Below are 20734 nucleotides of genomic sequence, written 5' to 3' on the forward strand. Positions count from 1 at the left end.
AGATGACCAGTGAACCAGATGGTCACCAGTCATCTCTATGACCGTCGGAGGACCGGGAGCGACGTTATGATGTCACGTCCGGGCCGCGGATGTAAACAAAGCCGCAATTGCGGCTGGCAAGCATGAGATTGTGGATTTTTTTTCTGATCTCATGCTTTTCAGCCTGGAGGAGAGATGTGGGGTCTTATTGACCCCGCATCTCTCCATAAAAAGGACCTGTCACAAATGATTTCTATTACAAGGAAAAAAAGTGATAAAAAAAAAAAAAAAATATTGTAAAAGAAAGTAAAAAAAAAAAAAAAGTAAAAAAAAAAATTTAAAGCACCCTTGTCCCCGGTAGCTCGCGCTCAGAAGCGAACGCACACATAAGTCCCGCCCACATATGTAAACGCCGTTCGAACCACACATGTGAGGTATCGCCGCGTGCGTTAGAGAGCGAGCAACAATTCTAACACTAGATCTCCTCTGTAACTCTAAACATGTAAAAAAATTTAAAGCGTCGCCTAGATTTTTAAGTACTGAAGTTTGGCCATTCCATGAGTGTGCGCAATTTTAAAGTGTGACATGTTGGGAGTCTATCTACTTGACGTAACATCATCTTTCACATTATATAAAAAAATTTGGCTAACTTTACGGTTTTGTTATTTTTAAAATCACGAAAATTTCCAAAAAAAAACCACACGTTTGAAAAATTGTTGCGCAAATACCGTGCAAGATAAAAAGTTGCCATTTTATTCCCTAGGGTGTCTGCTATATATATATATATATATATATATAAAATGTTTGGGGGTTCTGAGTAATTTTCTAGCAAAAAAATTGGATTTTTTTAAAAACAGCTTACCTGTAAAATCCTTTTCACCATCAGGCGATTGGACACTGGTAACCCTAATTACAAGATGAGTTTCTCCCCTATATAACCCCTCCTACATGGAGAGTACCTCAGTTTTGTAGCAAAGCAATAAGTATCCCCATGTATAATCCCGAAGAGGAGTGGGAGCTCTGTGTCCCGTGATGTATTCTCAAGAAAAGGATTTTACAGGTAAGCTGTTTTAAAAAAATCCTATTTTCTTGTTCATACATCACGGGACACAGAGCCTTTGATAATTACTTAGTGGGATGTCCCAGAGCAATGCCCAAATTTGAGGGGAGGGAGACGCAGATCAGAAAACACATGCCTGCAGCACACTGCGCCCGAAGGCGACATCCTCATGTCCTCTCACATCTACTTGGTAGAATCTAGCGAATGTATGGACCGAAGACCAAGTAGCAGCCTTGCAGATCTGAGCCATGGAGGCCTGGTGATGCACTGATCAATCTTTCGTATCTGAGTCGTTGCCTGCAGATTAGATGTTGTAAGAGCAGTCAAATCTGAGAGTGTAACAACTCCTCCTCCATGGACTACAGATCTGGAAAAAAAGGACAGTAGGATCACATCTTGATTCACATGGAATCCTGAAACCACTTTAGGCAAAAAAGTCGGATGAGGACGCAACACCGCCCTGTCTTTGTGAATAACCAAACATGGCTCTTTACAAGAAAAAGCTGCTAATTCTGATACCCTCCTAGCTGAGGATATTGCTACCATAAAAAACGATTTCTTTGTCAAAAGAACTAAAGAAGCGTGGTGCAACGGTTCAAAAGGTTGTTTCTGTAAAACAGACAAGACCAAATTTAAATCCCATGGGCACATGGGAGGCTTAACTGGCGGATTCAAGCGCAGTGCCCCCTGAACAAAGGCCCGGATCAGGGAATGAGAGGCAAGCGGCCTTTGAAAGAATACTGACAAGGTTGAGATCTGGCCCTTGATAGTGCTCAAGGCCAGCTTACTTTCTACGCTTAAAGGGGTTGTAAAGGTATTTTTTTTTTTTTTTTTTTAAATAACAAACATGTTATACTTACCTTCACTATGCAGCTCGTTCTGCACAGAGTGGCCCCGAACCTGGTCTTCTAGGGTCCCTCGGCGGCTGTTTCAGCTCCTCCCCGCAAGCATTTACCACCTTAATGCGAGCTCCCTCGCATGGTGGTGAGTGCTTGCGGGCGCGCTCCCGTGATACAGCGGGCGGCTATAGCCGCTCGCTGTATCACTCGGCCCCGCCCCCCGGCGCGCCGCGTCATCGGATGTGATTGACAGCAGCGCGAGCCAATGGCTGTGCTGCTTTCAATCCATCCACTGCAGCCAATCAGCGACCAGGCTGAGCTGCAATGAAGATGACGAGGACGAGCAGCGAAGATTCGAGGCGTCAGGTAAGTAAAACGGGGGGGCTGGGGGCGGCGGTACTGTCAAAAGTTTTTTCACCTTAATGCATAGAATGCATTAAGGTGAAAACATTTTTACCTTTACAACCCCTTTAATTGTAGAAAAGCAAGAATCCTACTAATGGCATACTTTCTAGGATGCCACCCCCTGGATTCACACCAGGAAACATATGCCTTCCAGATTCTGTAGTAGATGAGCCTGGAGGCCTGCTTCCTAGCATTAACCAGAGTGGATAGGACTGGCCCTGAAAGACCACGGCTCTTCAGAATGTGGGTCTCAACAGCCAAGCCGTCAAATTCAGACTTCATAAGGCAGGATGGAATATTGGACCCTGTGAGAGTAGGTCAGGGCGTAGCGGAAGAACCCAAGGTCTTTCTTCTGCCATCTTTATGATCTCCGCATACCAAGACCGTCTGGACCAAGCCGGGCCACCAGAATTACCAGCTTCCCTTCCCTTTTGACCCTCCGAAGGAAACGCAGGAGAAGCGGAACTGAAGGGAACGCATAGATCAGAGAGTACTGATCCCATGGAATCGTTAAGGCATCTGACCCTTGCGCTAATGGATCCTTTGCCCTTAACACAAAGCTGTCCAGTTTTCTGTTGAACCTGGAAGCCAACAGGTCCACATCTGGGGTACCCCATTTCCGACATATGGCCTGAAAAATGTTGGTGTGTAGAGACCATTCTCCTGGACACAGCTGCTGGCGGCTTAGGAAGTCCCCCTGCCAATTTTCTACCCCTGGAATAAAGACCGCAAACAGGCAAGGAACATGCTATGCCCAAGAAAAAATGTGATTCACCTCTTTTTGGGCATCCAGACTCCTGGTGCCTCCTTGGTGATTGATATAAGCCACTGCCGTAGCATTGTCGGACTGTATCCGGACAGGGCAACCTTGCAACCTGTAAGTCCATACCCTGAGGTCTAGACGAATTGCCAGAATCTCCAGAATGTTGATGGGCAAGAGTCCTTCGGCTCTGGATCATCTTCCCTGAGTGGAAGCTTCTTCCAGAACTGTTCCCCAGCCTATTAGGCTGGCAACCGTGGTTAAAATCTTCCAAGTAACTGGGACAAAGGACTTTCCTTTTAGTAGATTTTTGGTCAGCAACCACCAATTGAAGCACTGGCGTGCCCCTGGTGATAGGCACATTGGAAGATCTAAGGCTTGAACTCTTTTGTTCCAGGCTGATAGAATGCTGCTCTGCAAGGGCCTCGAGTGAAACTGGGCGTAAGGAACAGCCACCATTTTCCCTAATAGTCTCATGCATAATCGAATGGAAGGATTTTTCTTTGCTATGACTACCCAGATCAAAACCTTTATGGCTTTGGCTTTTGACCCAGGTAAAAATACTCTGTTTTGGATTGTGTCTATGACCATACACAAATACTCCAGCCTTTTTAGGGGCTGTAAGGAGGATTTTTCTGGATTGAGGACCCAGCCTTAGTACTCCAAGTACTCCACTGTGCTGAGCACATTGCGGTCTAATCATGCGACGGACTGTTCTACGAGTAGCAAATCATCCAGATAGGCTGTCATTGTTATGCCCTAAACCCTTAGTTTTGCCAAGGGCGGGGCTAGAATTTTTGTGAACACTCGAGGTGCAGTAACAAGAACAAAAGGTAGGGCCCCGAATTGGAAGTGGCGCTGATCCACCGCAAACCTTAGAAACTTTTGGTGAGTGGGAAATATTGGCACATATAAATATGCATCCTTGATTTCTATTGCTGTCAGGAATTCTCCCCCCTGAAGGGTGGAAACCACTGACTGGATTGACTCCATGCGGAAAGAGCGAATGTTTAGAAACTGATTCAGGTCTTTTAGATCTAGAATTGGTCTGACATCCACGCTTGGTTCTGGAATCGTAAAGAGGTTTGAGTAGAACCCCGAGCCTTGCTCTTCTAAGGCTACTTCTATAATTACCCCTTGTGATAACAGACGCTCTAAGGCTAGAAACAAGGGTCTCCTCTTTTCTGGATCCTTGGAGACTCTTGACCTTGGGAAACGAGATGGCGGAAGCTCCCGGAATGCTAGCTTGTAACCCAGAGACACCGTGGAGGTTACCCATTTGTCCTGAATCTCTTCCTGCCAGGCGCCTGCAAACTGCAGCAGCCTTCCCCCACTCAGCCGAGCGGGGTCGCCTCTTCATTTGGGGTTCTGCTTACCAGACCTTGGACCCCAACACTTCTTTTGCCCTTGGGCTTTGCCTTGGACCTTTTCCCTAGTATTGGACTGGGGAGGCCGTCGCCACTGCCTGGAGGTCGATGCTCCAGGGGCTGGGGAAAGAGAACGTCTAAATAAGGGAAGTTTATTCTTCTTCTTAACCGGGAACAACGTGGTCTTGCCCCCGGTAATCTTCTGGATATATTTGTCCAGATCATCCCCAAACAGGCGTTCCCCAAAAAATGGGAACCCAGTCAAATACCTTTTGCATGAAGCCTCAGCTGCCCAATGCTTAAGCCAAAGGGACCTGCGCATGTGTACCAGCAGGAGAGTAAGGCGGAATGCTTGCTGAATAGAATCTATAATGGCATCAACCGCAAAACACAAGGCCTTAGGAAGGTCTGCATAAACCTCGACCTCCTCGGTGGGAAGGAGGTTAAGCACCTGCTTCATTTTTTTCCTTGAGGAACTGGCACATGCCAATTGCTGCGATAGCAGGTTGGACCACAGCGCCAGCAACAGAAAAAGAGGCTTTAAACAAAGTTTCCAGCTTTTTATAAGTTGGATCTTTGAACCCCTGAGCATTGTCCACAGGACAGGTCAGGCTTTTATTCACACATGAAATAGCTGCATCAATTGCTGGCACCCCCCATTTCTTGGTGAACTTTTCCTCAACTGGATAAAGCATGGAAAACCTCTTAGGAGGAAAAAATTGTTTATCTGGGGGAACCCAGTCCTCATAACAATAATTTCTCCAGCAAGGGATGAATTGGGAAGGTATACACAGCCTGTGGGGATTTCCGAGATCCCAAGGAGGAAACAGAGGATATGGGAACCTCAGCAGAGGGCAATTTGTATGTGGTACGCACCAACTCAGTATAATATTGCACCTGTACTTTGAGGGCCTGAGAGGCAGAAGAGAAATTCTCCTCTTCCCCTAAATCGTCCGACTGCTCCCGGATATCCATCCCCGGATAGGGATACTTCCTCATTATCAGAATGCTCATCCGGTAGGGAACCAAGATGCAGAGGAAGGGGATCTACCCCTTTTTCTTCTACTTTTCAAGGAAGCTGTGATAAAAGTAGTTATCCTTCCTTCCAAACGATCCAATGCAGCTTTCATAATGTCTTCAGTGACATACACAGGCGCTACAACATTGGGAGAGGCTGCAAAACCTGACAGGGGCACAGACTCATCCTGTGAGCCTGCCTCCAGTCTTTCATGGGGGGGTATCCTGCAGGCATGCCCAGAACCCCTAGAACTAGGCGGTGATTTCTTGGTGCCGCTTTTACCTGCCCTTGAAGCCCTCTTACGGAGAGACATAGTCCTAAGCTGCCAAAGCAGAGGTACTAGTACAAATGCAATCACTGTTGTGCCTTAGTCTTACAATATTAATATTAGCTCAGTCTGCACAACCTGATGCCGAGTAGGTGTCTTAGGTATGCCTGGATCCGAATCCACTGAGATGCTTACTGCCCACAGCTCTGTGTCCTATCGCTTACAGGGGCTTTTAAAACATAGCCGCCTTGCACCTGCGCACTGGTGCGCCGTGCATGCCACACGTGCACGGCGCCGCAAGCATGCCCCCCTCCTTCCCTGCCGAAACCACTGTAAAAGCGTGCCCCCTGTACGCGTAGGAGCATCATGGCGGCGGCCGGGGGGGAGAAAGGAGAGCACCTGAGGACTTTGTGGGACCCCTGGACTGTGTGGGATCCCCCTTTCATCTTATGTGGCAGAGCCTGCAGCGGAGGAGGTGAGCGGCTTGTCAGACCAGCTTCACTGAGCATGTATCCTGGATGGCATGTAAGTATACACCAGGTTTGTCTCTTACTCCCCCTAGTGACGGAAACCAGGTAAGACATGCAAACTACTCAAAAAAAGAAGATAATCCATAAGGTGTAAACTTGGGATTGTCTTCACTTACCTTATCCCCGCAGCAGGAAACTGCTGATAACAGACAGATCCAACCTTCACCCATCATGGCGGGTAACGTTGTGTCAACCTTCAGGGTTCCTACTCACAGGATCCTCTTCCCTGGACCTGTAGAAGACTCTGCCAGAAAAAACTTTTCGCGCAACTTAATTTTTGTGCACCAAAGTTCTGGATCCCAGAGCCCAGTCCTCAAAGAGAGACATTACAGGCAAAACCTTGTTTCTTCTTTCACGAGGCCTGGGTACCATCCATCTTAGGCGTATTGGCCCGAGGCATGGATCCAGTTGTAAAACTCCTAGGCCCCCGCAAAGACCATCAAACAGAGCTTTCTTCTTAGCACATCTTTAACGTGACCAACCCCCTTAGACACTGGCGAAAAAACTGAGGTACTCTCCATGTAGGAGGGGTTATATAGGGGAGGAACTCATCTTGTAAATAGGGTTGCCAGTGTCCAATCACAATGGTGACTATCTAACCCACTAAGTAATTATCAAAGGCTCTGTGTCCTGTGATGTATGAAAAAGAAATTATGATTTTTACATGCAGGAGAGGAGTGCCAGAATAGGCCCGGTATGGAAGTGGTTAAAAAACGTCCTAATGAAAATCACTAAAAAGGCACTAACCTTAAAGTGATTCAAAACCTTGTTTATTTCAATTTAAAAGTTAAACATGTCATACTTCCCTAATCTGTGCAATGATTTTACATAGAGCAGCCTCGAACCTCCTCTTCTAGGCTTCCTTGCCAGCGCTGCTAGCTCCTCCTCTTCGGCGAGTGCAGGCTCAGTCCTGAGTCGTGCTGCCTGCATCCATAAACACACACAGCAGGGCTCAGTCCTGCTCCCACTCCCTCATCACAGTATTTCACTGACAGCAGCAGAAGCCAATAGCTCCTACTGCTGCCTCTCTGTCCTGTGTGAGAGTGGAGAGAGCTGCTGCAGCTCACAGGCACAACACTGGATCGAGATTGAGCTCAGGTAAGTATTTAGGGGAGGCTGGGGGGAGGGAACAACATTTGAAAGGTTTTTCACTCTAATGCAGAGAATGCATTAAGGTAAAAAAAAACTTAGAGAACTTTGGGATATAAACAAAACAAATATATACACTCACCCAGATGGATGCAGGATTGGTCTGATGCTGCATCTGTCCCCCACCAATTGCTTCCAAGACCCAAGAATTGAGCGATCAAAGTCCACTGATCGCACAGTTCTTAGTCTTCAGTGAGCAGAGAGCAGCTTTTACTGGAGCACTGGGCTGTGCAAGGGGTGCAAGCGGCTGGCTCAGGCTCTCAGCAGCTCCCTGAGAACCTGAGCCAGTTGCCAGTCCAGGCATTTGGGTGCATCCCGACATTGAAGTCAGGATGTCTCCAGAGCCCTGACTGGCTGAGTGACGTCAGCAGACAGTGGATTTTAGACCACTGTCAGCTAAATAGGGGTCATGGGAGTTAAGAACTAAGTGCACACCTGTGATTAACAGGAGAAGTAGGGCTTTGGCCCTACCTCTCCTTTAAGCCTTTAAAACCACTTTAAGTGTATAAATAGCAAAGCATATTCTATACTTACACTGTATTTTATAATCTGGAGGCAATAGTCTGATATGAGATAATGGTATCCTCCCTGTATCGCCATCATCAAACTCAACTGTTACCAAGTCAGCATCTTTTTCCTGATCAGAGTTTCCTAAAGAAAAATAAATAAGTAAAATACATAAATAAAATATTAATTTAAGCAATATTCAGCATTTTCTCAATATAAAAAAATGCATGCTAATTCATAGTCTAAAGTTAAGTTAAGTCAGGTCAAGTCAAGTTCCTGGGCCTTGTAGCTACAAAACAGCCCAACAAGAGGAGTATGGTTTGCTGGAGACCGTTAAATCAGTAGGACCAGTTGTACTGTCTAATGTATATCTGTAGCGACTGCACATGCTAAATTGTGAGTCTGCATATACATATCAAATTCTTTACTGTGACATCTTGCTTGCTGTTTTTTAGAAGTGGCACAAAAGATGGGATGGAACCACATCCCAAACATGCCTTTGGGTTGTATAATCTGCTATGGTACAACTGTAGTTCATCCCAGTCCCTGTATAGTTCTGGTGAGCCAATGATGACAAATAAAAGCGGCAATATAAAATGAAAGCAAACAAATAAAAAGTGGCACAGTTAACCTACCACGCACAACAGTGCCTGGGTACAGACAACGATATTGTTGGCTCCAGTAAGCTGCGATTCTTGTTCCTTCCATTAGAAAACGGACAGAAGGTGGCTTTACATCTATAATCTAGCAAACATGACAAAAAGCTATTTGAATTTATATGCAATCTTATTAATAAAAAAGCAAGCTTTTAAAAAGACTAAAAAAGCTTACCAACTACCAGCACAATGATGGAATGTAAATTAAAAACAGTAAAACGTAACTGACACAGCAGACATCTGACTAGAAATGTTGCTTGCAGCTGGGGTGCAATGATTATGTACTAAAAAAATCAAAATTACCTATTTCAGACAGCAAATATAAGGGCTTGGATTTACTTAGTTTTTTAAAGGACCTTCTTTGTCCTTGATTTTTTCATGGTTGAATATATGATCAAGAAAATCACACTTAAAAAAAAAAGTATCATAAAAGGAAAAGTTGAGAACATTTTAAGACAAGAAACTTAATCATCTTAAATATTATCTTATAACTAGTACAAGACAGACAGAGCAAGTTCCCCTTACTCAAGTTCCCAGTAGTAACTTGCTGACAGATAACGGGCAGTGCTTCTAGATATTACATATTAGAGAATTCATTTGCTAAAAAGTATTATTCCAGTTTTGAATAGGGCTGTGTTTTAATACACTAACATATAATGGTCACAAGGAACTTCCAGCAGAGGCAGATAATGATTGCAGCAAAAACAAAGCTATATAAATTCTGTCTCCTGCCATCCAAGTTGTTTCTGAAGGGCAAAAGCTCAAAGCTTATGGCTGTGAAGGATTTGCTTAAAAGATGCACTGAAACCAATGAGGCGTGCACAGAAAACTTCCTGTGCAGTTAAGTAACCTTGACCAATTGTAATTCTAGGGGTATTGATATAAACCCATAGGTTGGTGCTATGAATAAGATTGCACTGAAATGTTTTTAAACTATATATCTGCATCATAATTAGATTTCAGGTTTAACATGCATAACCCAGTAAAAAAACATATACTTGAAGTGTATGTAAACCCCAACAATGCACTTTTTCTGCAAGGTCTGCTAAATATATACCATTAAAAGTTTTTTTTTATATCCAAGTTAAATATAGACTTGATTCTGCCAGAAATATTGAACTCATAACTGCCCGTGCCAAATGCCATCAATTATATTGGTCTTGGCTATCTCTGAGAATTACACAACCACATCCATCTATGATAAGAACAGTTGCAGAGGCTCGAATATCTGTAGTCCTATCGTTTTTCCGTTATCCTGATACAAAAGAGTGAGCTTTGTCATTCTAATATTGAAAGAATATTTTAATGGCAGAATCATTTGCTAAAATCATTTAAGTTCATTTTTTTTCCTCATTAATGTACACACAGCACCCCATATTGACAGAAAAACACAGAATTGTTGACATTTTTGCAGATTTATTAAAAAAGAAAAACTGAAATATCACATTATTCAGACCCTTTGCTCAGTATTTAGTAGAAGCACCCTTTTGATCTAATACAGTCATGAGTCTTTTTGGGAAAGATGCAACACGTTTTTCACACCTGGATTTGGGGATCCTCTGTCATTCTTCCTTGCAGATCCTCTCCAGTTCTGTCAGGTTGGATGGTAAACGTTGGTGGCCAGCCATTTTTAGGTCTCTCCAGAGATTCTCAATTGGGTTTAAGTCAGGGCGCTGGCTAGGTCATTCAAGAACAGTCACGGAGTTGTTGTGAAGCCACTTCTTTGTTATTTTAGCTGTGTGCTTAGGGTCATTGTCTTGTTGGAAATTAAACCTTCGGCCCAGTCTGAGGTCCTGAGCACTCTGGAGAAGGTTTTCGTCCAGGATATCCCTGTACTTGGCCGCATTCATCTTTCCCTCGAATGCAACAGTATGATGCTGCCACCACCATGCTTCACTGTTGGGACTGTATTGGACAGGTGATGAGCAGTGCCTGGTTTTCTCCACACATAATGCTTAGAATTAAGGCCAAAAAGTTCTATCTTGGTCTCATCAGACCAGACAATCTTATTTCTCACCATCTTGGAGTCCTTCAGGTGTTTTTTTTTAGCAAACTCCATGCGGGCTTTCATGTGTCTTGCACTGAGGAGAGGCTTCCGTCGGGCCACTCTGCCATAAAGCCCCGACTGGTGGAGAGCTGCAGTGATGGTTGACTTTCTACAACTTTCTCCCATCTCCCAACTGCATCTCTGGAGCTCAGCCACAGTGATCTTTTGGTTCTTCTTTACCTCTCTCACCAAGGCTCTTCTCCCCCGATAGCTCAGTTTATCCGGACGGCCAGCTCTAGGAAGGGTTCTGATCGTTCCAAACGTCTTCCATTTAAGGATTATGGAGGCCACTGTGCTCTTAGGAACCTTAAGTGCAGCAGAAATTTTTTGTAAACTTGTCCAGATCTGTGCCTTGCCACAATTCTGTCTCTGAGCTCTTCAGGCAGTTCCTTTGACCTCATGATTCTCATTTGCTCTGACATGCACTGTGAGCTGTAAGGTCTTATATAGACAGGTGTGTGGCTTTCCTAATCAAGTCCAATCAGTATAATCAAACACAGCTGGGCTCAAATGAAGGTGTAGAACCATCTCAAGGATGATCAGAAGAAATGGACAGCACCTGAGTTAAATATATGAGTGACACAGCAAAGGGTCTGAATACTTAGGACCATGTGATATTTCAGTTTTTCTTTTTTAATAAGTCAACAATTCTGTGTTTTTCTGTCAATATGGGGTGCTGTGTGTACATTAATGAGGAAAAAAAATTACTTAAATGATTTTAGCAAATGGCTGCAATATAACAAAGAGTGAAAAATTTAAGGGGGTCTGAATACTTTCCGTCACCACTGTGTATATATATAGATCTATCTATCTATATCTATACCTATATATAGCTTTAGCTATATATACACAGTTTCTCACAAAAGTGAGTACACCACTCATATTTTTGTAAATATTTTATTACATCTTTTCATGTGACAACACTGAAGAAATGAAACTTTGCTACAATGTAAAGTAGTGAAACAACTTGTATAACAGTGTAAATTTGCTGTCCCCTCAAAATAACGCAACATATAGCCATTAATGTCTAAACCGTTGACAAAAAAAGTGAGCAATTAACCATTTTCCTTCCCCAGTGTCTTGTGACTCGTTAGTGTTAGGTCTCAGGTGTGAATGGGGAGCAGGTGTGTTAAATTTGGTGTTATTGCTCGCACTCTCATAGGCCCCTTTCACACGGGGCTGTCCGTGTATGGACTCCGCTTGCTCAACGGGAGATCAATCCGTTGATCCCTGCTGATCCTGAAGATGACAGGTCCGTCTCTGCTCACTGTGGAGAGACGGACCTGTCAGAGCTCTGCTCTCCTCTATGGGGGATCAGATAAAACGGACCGCCTGTCCGTTTTCATTCGATCCACCAGAGTATGGAAAATAGGGTTTCCATTTGTCTGGATGGAGCGAAGTGGATCAGATGTCAGCGGACATGTAACCGCTGACACCCGTCGCTCCATAGACCTGCATGGTGCGTCCGTCTGCAGGTCCACCTAAAAAACTGACAGGCGGAACTTAACGGTCCGCCGTGTGAAAGGGGCCTTATACTGGTCCCTGAAAGTTCAACATGGCACCTCATGGCAAAGAACTCTCTGAGGATCTGAAAAAAAGAATTGTTGATCTACGTAAAGATGGCCTATAAGACTATTGCCAAGACCCTGGAACTGAGCTGCAGTTTTTCTCTCTGTACGCCAAAAGAGAGTTGGTCTTAATTAGCTCCAGTTTTACATTAGGTGCATTTAATGCGACACAATGTAAAAGTGGCACATTTTAAAATTACCTGAATTTGGTGCACAAGAACCAAAAGTGTTTCAAATGCTAAATGAATTTGCCGTAATACATTAACAAGGAGGATTAACGCCAGAAAAGTGGCCCATTAAACATTTCACAGTGCTGGAGGAAAAAATAAGTGAACCCATGGACAAATTACTTTAATGAGAGCAAATTGGAGTCAGTAGTTTGCATATCTGGGGTCCAATTCATGAAATTAGTTTGGGCGGTGTGGTTTACAGCTACTTGGATTGTTAAAAGGCACTCAACATTTTAGAATTGGAAGAAGGTGGTAGACACGCTCAAATTGGGTCTTCCAGGCTCAGATCCCAAAGGACCCTAAATACTGTCTACTGGGTATTTTAGTCTAGTCTCCAAGTGGAGGATGCCCATAGGCAGGCCATTGCAAGAGCCCTTTTTCAAGCCCGCTTATAGATATTGAGACACTGGAAATCTACAGAATCTCCCACCTTGCAGGATTGGATTGCTCAAAACGGGGGCCACAAACATACGGGAGAAGTTTATTTAAAACAGCACAGGGGTAGCAGGGGTAAATTTGACAAATTATGGTCTCCATGGCTGGGTGTTCCGGGCTGGGCCCTGGTTGATCTGGTTATGGATCGTATCAGCTGATATAAAACATGCCTTGCAAAAAGAAGCTCTCTGAAGACAATCAAGAATAGTTGATCTGCATAAGGCTGTAAAGGGATACAAAGCAATCTCAACGTGTTTAGGCATCCATCAGTCGGCAGACAAGTCTATTATATGCAAGTCTTTAAACAGGCAGGGTGCCCATGGAAGAACACCACAGGGGAAGCCACTCAGCCATTGCCTCAAACCTGAAGTTTGCCAAAGAGAACCTTAGCAACTGCAACACTACTTGTCCGGGAAGAATATTCAGCGCGCATGTATATATGGCACAAAAATAGCACAGCTTACCAACATCAAAACATCATCCCATCAAAGAGGTATGGTGGAGAGAACATCATGATTTGGGTTTGCATCGCTGCTTAAGGACCTGGACCACCTGCCATCATCGAGGGGGAAATGAATTCCCAGGTTTACTAAAATATCCTACAGGATAATGTCAAAGAGGCTGTTCACAAGCTGAAGCTTAGTATAAGTTGGGCGATGCAGCAGGACAATGACCATAAGCATTAAAGAAAATCCACCACAGAATGGCTTCAGAAAAGGAAAATTAGCCTTTCAGAGTGGTCCACTCGGAGCCCAGACCTTAACCCCATATAGATGCTGTGGAATGACCTCGTGAGAGACGTTCATACCAGACATCCTACAAATTTGCCTGAGCTGAAGCAGTTTTGTAAAGAGGAATGGTCACAAATTCCTCATGAACACTGCTGTGCAAGTCTGATCCAGAGATAACAAAAGGATTTGCTTGAAATCATTGCTGCCAAAGAAGGTTCGAGTAGCTTTTAACTCCAAGGCTTCACTTACTTTTTCCTCCAATGCTGTGAATGTTTAATCAGTGTATTCAATAAAGACAGTAGAAGCTAGAATTGATTGTGTATTATCAGCTTAAGCACATTGTGTTTGTCTATTGGTGTGACTTAGGCCATAGATGATACAATTTTCTTTCTTGCAACCGACCCTTTATTTTCACCTAGTCATCCTGCCAGTATGTCTGTTGTTTTCCAACAGAACAAGCCGTCCTGCATATGTAGACAGTTAGAGGGCTGAGACAAACCATTTACCACTTACGGAGGGTGGGGGTTGGGGTCTTTACTATGGTCTGCTTCTGTTTATTTCTGTAAAATCTGTATCCCAAAAGGAAAACAACTGTTGCTGTAACAGCTTAGAAAGTGGGAGCTGGGGTTTGGCTTTAATGTGTCAGTGTATTTAAATCTGCTAGTCCATGTAACACTTCTCTCCCCCCAAACTGACAATTCTGCTGTCCAAATGGTCTCTCTCCTGCAGCCAGAGTGTAAGCACCCTAATGCAGGGTGGTGTGTTACTGGCCAGATCACCAGGTGAAGACAGTCGAACAAAATAAAACAAATGCAGCCAGCACATCTACTGATTGGTAAGCTGCAATATATACAGTGTTACGTTTCTGGTTTTGGGTTTAATTTAATTTTCCCCCTGATAACTCTATGATATACAAATTAAGTGGATGTAAACCTGGTTCATGAAATTTGACCCAATCACATATATCTGTAGTGTTTTCTTATCTCTCTCCAAAGCCCAATGTCCCGTGTCGTTATGCTGCTCTGTTCTTCTGTTATCAGCATGATAACTTCTGACAAGTTCTCCGACAACTGAGATAAAACCAGCCTGAAATTTGTGTTGGGGTGGGTGCTATAAATAGATTTGCAGAGAGCTTATCTATTCACAGCACAGCTCTGCACATTCCTTCCTTCCTCTGCCTATGTGGAGGGGGTGGGGTGTGCCTTTCCTCCAATCAGCTGTGTATGCCAAGACTTCACTCCCAGTGCTGAGCAGGAAGAAAAAAATCTCTAACACAACGTTCGCTTTCTAAAGAATATAGCAAGCTGAAGACAGCAGATATACATGTAAAACTTATGTAGGGAGATTTGTTTCATCTCTGTGTATCATCTGAAACAGTTCACTTCACTGGGTATATGTGAGGGTTTACATACACTTTAAGCTTATTTTAACTCATTTATAATAGTCAAACAATAATATATCCTTTATCCAAAAGCCTAAACAGTAGTTAAATAAAGGTCATTCTAGCTCTGACATACATAAAAGTCCATATTCTTCACTCAAATGTTAACATTTCCCATGGGAAACTTTTATGATAAAAGCATCAATGCTGGCGTTGCTAATTGTTTGGCTTTCATACTGATCCACAGGTATGCAAGTATGAACTTTGCTGATTTGCATACTTGTTATAAATTAGCAACCCAAAGTATTGAAGCCACAGGGTTAGCATTAAAGCCAGGCAGCCAGCATTTTTTATAAGAAAATCAGCATATTAATGGTTTGATATTGCCCTCTGAATATTCTTCAATGTCTACCCATCAGAGCTTAGTCTTAACTTACAGCTTCTTGCAACAGCTGCTCCTGGCAGTAAATATGTGGACGGTTTCCTCTCTCACCCTCTATCACCACACGATATCTGGGAAACAGTCATAAAAAAAAATATTTAGGATACCAACACAGCAACAAGAATTTTGCCTAGCATGGATTGTTTACTTACATATCTGGGGAGTGAACAGTTTGTACATGGCCTGCATAAAGTAGCTTGTCATCCATTGGAATCAGAACTCTCAACCCATCTTTTAGTTCATCCTTGTCTATGATGCAAGAGCGTGGGGCTGTAAAAATCAAAATTTAAGATAGATGTATTTACACTGGTTAGAAGAAAGGCTTCTAAAATGCTAGTTGTTGTGTTAATGCATGCTTCTTTACTGGAACAAGCATGTGTATATATCTCCACTGCATACTGGCTCTGGGTCAGTGACCACCATCGGCCCCTTCCACAGAAGGGACTTTAAATACCTTATTCGGCATGCACAATAATCCCACCAGATGTGACTCCTAGTAACTAAATAAGTTCCTCGGACCCCATTGACCAAGGCTAGAGATAGAGAGGGGTATATTTACTAGTTTTCAGGATCAATTAATCACTTTTACACTAGAGCATTTTTTTTTTAATTTCTTGCATACATGTAAAAATCTGCATTTTTGGCTATAAAATTACCTAAAACCTCCAGAACATTATATATTTTCTGCAAGCAGAGGACCTTTAGAATAAAAAGATAGCTGTTGCAAATTTTTATGTTGCATGATATTTGGGCAACTGTTTATTAAACACCTATTTTCAGGAAAAAATAGAACACAATGAATTTTAGTGCAAACACAGATAATAGAATACCCTTTTTTTGAGTAAAATTTAAAAGAAGGGGTTGCATCGAGTAAACTGATACAAAAGTACTAAAATTGTTGCAAAAAACTACAGTACCCAAAAATCTCCATAGGTGATGCTTTAAAAGCCTTTACAACTCATCAATTTAGCGTTAAAGTGGTTGTAAAGCCACAGTCTGTTATTGCTGCAATCCACTGTGTTACATTAAATGATGTGCCCAGTGTATGTGTTTTTTAAAACTATGCCGCTGTATACCTTTTTTCATAGCGCCACTCATGTGACTGCTTGCCACTCTCCTCTCCCAATCTGAAAACTACAGCGGGAGGGGCTGAGAATCACCACTGACGTCAGCTGGGAGGAGACGAGGAGAGCGGTGGGCAGTCACGTGAGCGCCGCTATGAAATAAGGTATACATCGGCATATTTTTTTACTAGCTGGTGGGCAGGGGGGGAGGGGGAGAGAGGGAGCAAGGAGAGACAGCAGGATGAAGAATGGATGTAAACGCACCACGGTATCATGGCTCAGCAGCCATGATAAACGTGGTCAGTTTACAGAGGGTAAGGCAGAACCAGGCAGGATCAACCAGGTATTTTAGAGGATACAAGGAGGCAAATTACAGAGCAAGAGCACTGTGCTGTTATTCATGCTTTAAATTAACAGGATCACTTTTTTTTTTTAGGGCTACAACCACTTTACCTGTCAGCCCTGGTTCTAGAATTATTGTCGTCACTCCGTTTGTGGTGATACCTCACGTGTGCTATAATTGCAGATTACATACAAGTGTGCACCCTGTGCTTTTGCATTTGCGACTGCATACATGGTGGTGGGAGTGTCATGGTCTGGGTCTGCATGAGTGCTGCTGGCACTGGGGAGCTACAATTCATTGAGGGAACCATACATGGCAACATGTACTGTGACATATTGAAGCAGAGCATGATCCCCTCCCTTCGGAGACTGGGCCGCAGGGCAATAGTCCAACATAATAACGACCCTAAAACACACCTCCAAGACGACCACTGCCTTGCTAAAGAAGCTGAGGGTAAAGGTGATGGACTGGCCAAGCAGGTCTCCAGACCTAAACCCTATTGAGCACCTGTGGGGCATCCTCAAACAGAAGGTGGAGGAGCGCAGGATCTCTAACATCCACCAGCTCAGTGATGTCGTCATGGAGGAGTGGAAGAGGAATCCAGTGGCAACCTTTGAAGCTCTGGTGAACTCGATGCCCAAGAGGGTTAAGGCAGTGCTGGAAAATAATGGTGGCTACACAAAATATTTACACTTTGGGCCCAATTTAGACATTTTCACTTAGGGGTGTATTCACTTTTGTTGCCAGCAGTTTAGACATTAATGGCTGTCAAGTTATTTTGAGGGGACAGCAAATTTACACTGTTATACATGACAACAAAAAAAAGTTTGGCGCTAGGAAGCTGGGACACTTGTAGCATTGGGGACAATATCAGAGTCCTACTTGTGCCCAATAAGCAGCTATATGGATAAGCACACCAGGAGAGGTGTGACTATGAATGCAAACAGTCAATAGCAACCATAAAAAAGCGCTAGTCTCCACCACCTTGAGTTCCAAGCCTCGTTTAGTATTCATTCTCCTCGACAGTCCGGGAGTCCTTCGCTCACTGGTTCCTATTGGAGGTTGTTCTGGCTGCCTCCCGACCCCTTCACCTACGGCTTGGCTAGCCATGTTGCCGTTCACCACCAGAGACTCGGTCGAGGCTCCACATCGTCTCCCGGTCCCTACACGAGTTGGGTTCACACTTCCCATTTTTGTACATTTCGTAGGGGTGCATGAGGGTTTCGCCACTGCAGCAATTCTTCAACACAAACACAACACAACTACAGCAGTGAGCAAGGTGATTGTCACCTATTTATGCGAGGAGATTTTTAACTGTTTTTTAACTGTTTTTGAATTCGTCATATGGTATCAATAAATCAATATATGGTTTATCTTACTTATTTTTGCCTGGTTATGTTTGCACAAGACTGTCCCGACTAGCGCTTTTTTATGGTTGCTATTGACTGTTTACACTGTTATACAAGCTGTACACTTACTTTACATTGTAGCAAAGTGTAATTTCTTCACATGAAAAGATATAATAAAATATTTACAAAAATGTGAGGGGTGTACTCACTTTTGTGAGATACTGTGTGTGCTATATATAAAAAATATTATAGTCAGTATGGTCAGTAGAGCAGTGGACAGTATCAGTAGGGCAGAGGATGGTGTCAGTAGTTTATTTTTATTTTATGGAGACATGTTTGTGGTCATCATGGAGGTGTGCTTGGGGTCGTTATGTTGGCATACTGCCCTGCAGCCCAGTCTCTGCAGGGAGAGGATCGTGCTCTGCTTCAGTATGTCACAGTACATGTTGGCATTCATGGCTCCCTCAATGTACTATAGCTCCCCCAGTGCCGGCAGCACTCATGCGGCTCCAGACCATGACACTTACACCTCCATGCTTGACTGTAGGCAAGACACACTTGTCTTTGTACTCCTCACCTGGTTGCTGCCACACACGCTTGACACCATCTGAACCAAATAAGTTTATCTTGGTCTCATCAGACCACAGGACATGGTTCCAGTATTCCATGTCCTTAGTCTGCTTGTCTTCAGCAAACTGTATGCGGGTTTTCTTGTGAATCGTGAATGGGACGGCAGCCATGCAGACCAATTTGATGCAGTGTGCGGCGTATGATCTGAGCACTGACAGGCTGACCCCCCCACCCCTTCAACCTCTGCAGCAATGTCGGCAGCACTCATACATCCATTTCCCAAAGACTACCTCTGGATATGATATATGAGCTGAGCACGTGCACTCAACTGTTTTGGTCGCCCATGGCGAGGCCTGTTCTGAGTGGAACCTGTCCTGTTAAACCGCTGTATGGTCTTGGCCACCGTGCTGCAGCTCAGTTTCAGGGTAATCTCTTTATAGCCTAGGCCATCTTTATGTAAAGCAACAATTCTTTTTTTCAGATCCTCACAGTTCTTTGCCATGAGGTGCCATGTTGAACTTCCAGTGACCAGTATGAGTGAGAGCGATAAACACCAAATTGAACACACCCACTCCCCATTCACACCTGAGACCTTGTAACACTAACGAGTCACATGACATCGGGGAGGGGAAAATGGCTAATTGGGCCCAATTTGGACATTTTCACTTAGGGGTATACTCACTTTTGTTGCCTGCGGTTTAGAAATTAATGGCTGTGTATTGAGTTATTTTGAGGGGACAGCAAATTTACACTGTTATACAAGCTGTACACTCACTACATTGTAGCAAAGTGACATTTCTACAATGTTGGTACATGAAAAGATATACTAAAACAGTTACAAAAATGTGAGGTGTGTACTCGCTTTTGTAAGATACTGTGTGTGTGTGTGTGTGTGTGTATATATATATATTTATATACACATACATACACACACACACACATAGTAATACCTCGGATTGCGAGTAACGCGGTTAACGAGTGTTTCACAATACGAGCTATTATTTTTTTAAAATCCAGACTCGGTTTGTGAGCGTAGTCTCGCAAAACGAGCAGGATTCAAGCCTCTGTGGTGTGCAGTACCGCATTTGGCCAGAGGTGCGGGGGCGCCGGTGACACTCAGGGACCGATCAGAGCTGCTGGGATGCACTACGAAACACTCAGAAATACTCCATTCCCGAGCCTTTCAGAGTGCATCCAAGCGGTCTCTAAGTAATTCCGAGTCTCTCCGGCGCCCCCCCCCACCTCTGGCCACATGCGGTACTGCATACAATAGAAGTCAATGTGGAACTAATTAATTTTGTTTCCATTGACTTCTATGGGGAAACTCGCTTTGATATGCGAGTGCTTTGGATTACAAGCATTCTCCTGGATTAACGGATTATACTCGTAATCCAAGGTTTCACTAATATATATATAATATATATACACACACATATACACACTGTATAAGCACACACATACATGTTTGAGCTTTGGGTTGCACACCCTAATGCTATAGGATGTCAGAGCGACCTGGGAGTTCGCCCACAGGAGCATGTCATCCAAATAACCAGGCACAGCAAACCCCCATTGTCTCAGGACAGAAGTTAGCACTTTGGGGAACACCTCGGGAGTCGAGACCAGCTCGAAGAGGAGCCCCACAACATGGCAATGTGCGTCCCCAACCGCAAAGTGTAGGAAACGTCGATACCCTTCACACATCGGAACACCAGGTATGCATCCTAGATGTCTCTAGCAAATACCTCTGAGAAAGAGACCATCACCAAACTGATTGATTTCAGCTTGAACCTCTGAACCATCACAAAGCAATTCAAGGCCTTCAGGACCAAGATCAGGGATTCCCTGTCCATTTTTGAGACAGTGAACAGAACGGAGTAAAACCCTCTGGCTCAGTACCAGAACAATTACGCCTTAGCAAAGCAGGTCACACACCACACCTCGCAGGACTCCAAAGGTGCAAAGGCAGAAGAGGAGAACAGAGGGAAAGATGTTCTCAGGTAAATTAAATTCTATGTTGTAGCCGGACACAATCAAAG

At 43.8% G+C, this 20734-nt stretch overlaps 1 protein-coding gene across 6 annotated transcripts in view; it reads right to left on the reverse strand.

Annotated features, from left to right (window-relative positions):
- The window catches only part of TNRC18 (trinucleotide repeat containing 18), a 459641-nt gene that overhangs the window by 54363 nt on the left and 384544 nt on the right, over window positions 1-20734 (reverse strand). For all 6 annotated transcript variants that reach the window (XM_073633133.1, XM_073633134.1, XM_073633132.1 and 3 more), the window contains 4 exons: window positions 15525-15642; window positions 15368-15443; window positions 8518-8626; window positions 7910-8026 (listed from right to left, as the gene is read on the reverse strand). In XM_073633133.1, coding sequence (XP_073489234.1) covers window positions 7910-8026; window positions 8518-8626; window positions 15368-15443; window positions 15525-15642 — 420 coding nt within the window. The remainder of the gene's footprint in view (window positions 1-7909; window positions 8027-8517; window positions 8627-15367; window positions 15444-15524; window positions 15643-20734) is intronic.

Source organism: Aquarana catesbeiana, linkage group LG06, assembly GCF_042186555.1.
Source record: "Aquarana catesbeiana isolate 2022-GZ linkage group LG06, ASM4218655v1, whole genome shotgun sequence".
NCBI classification, from domain to species: domain Eukaryota; kingdom Metazoa; phylum Chordata; class Amphibia; order Anura; family Ranidae; genus Aquarana; species Aquarana catesbeiana.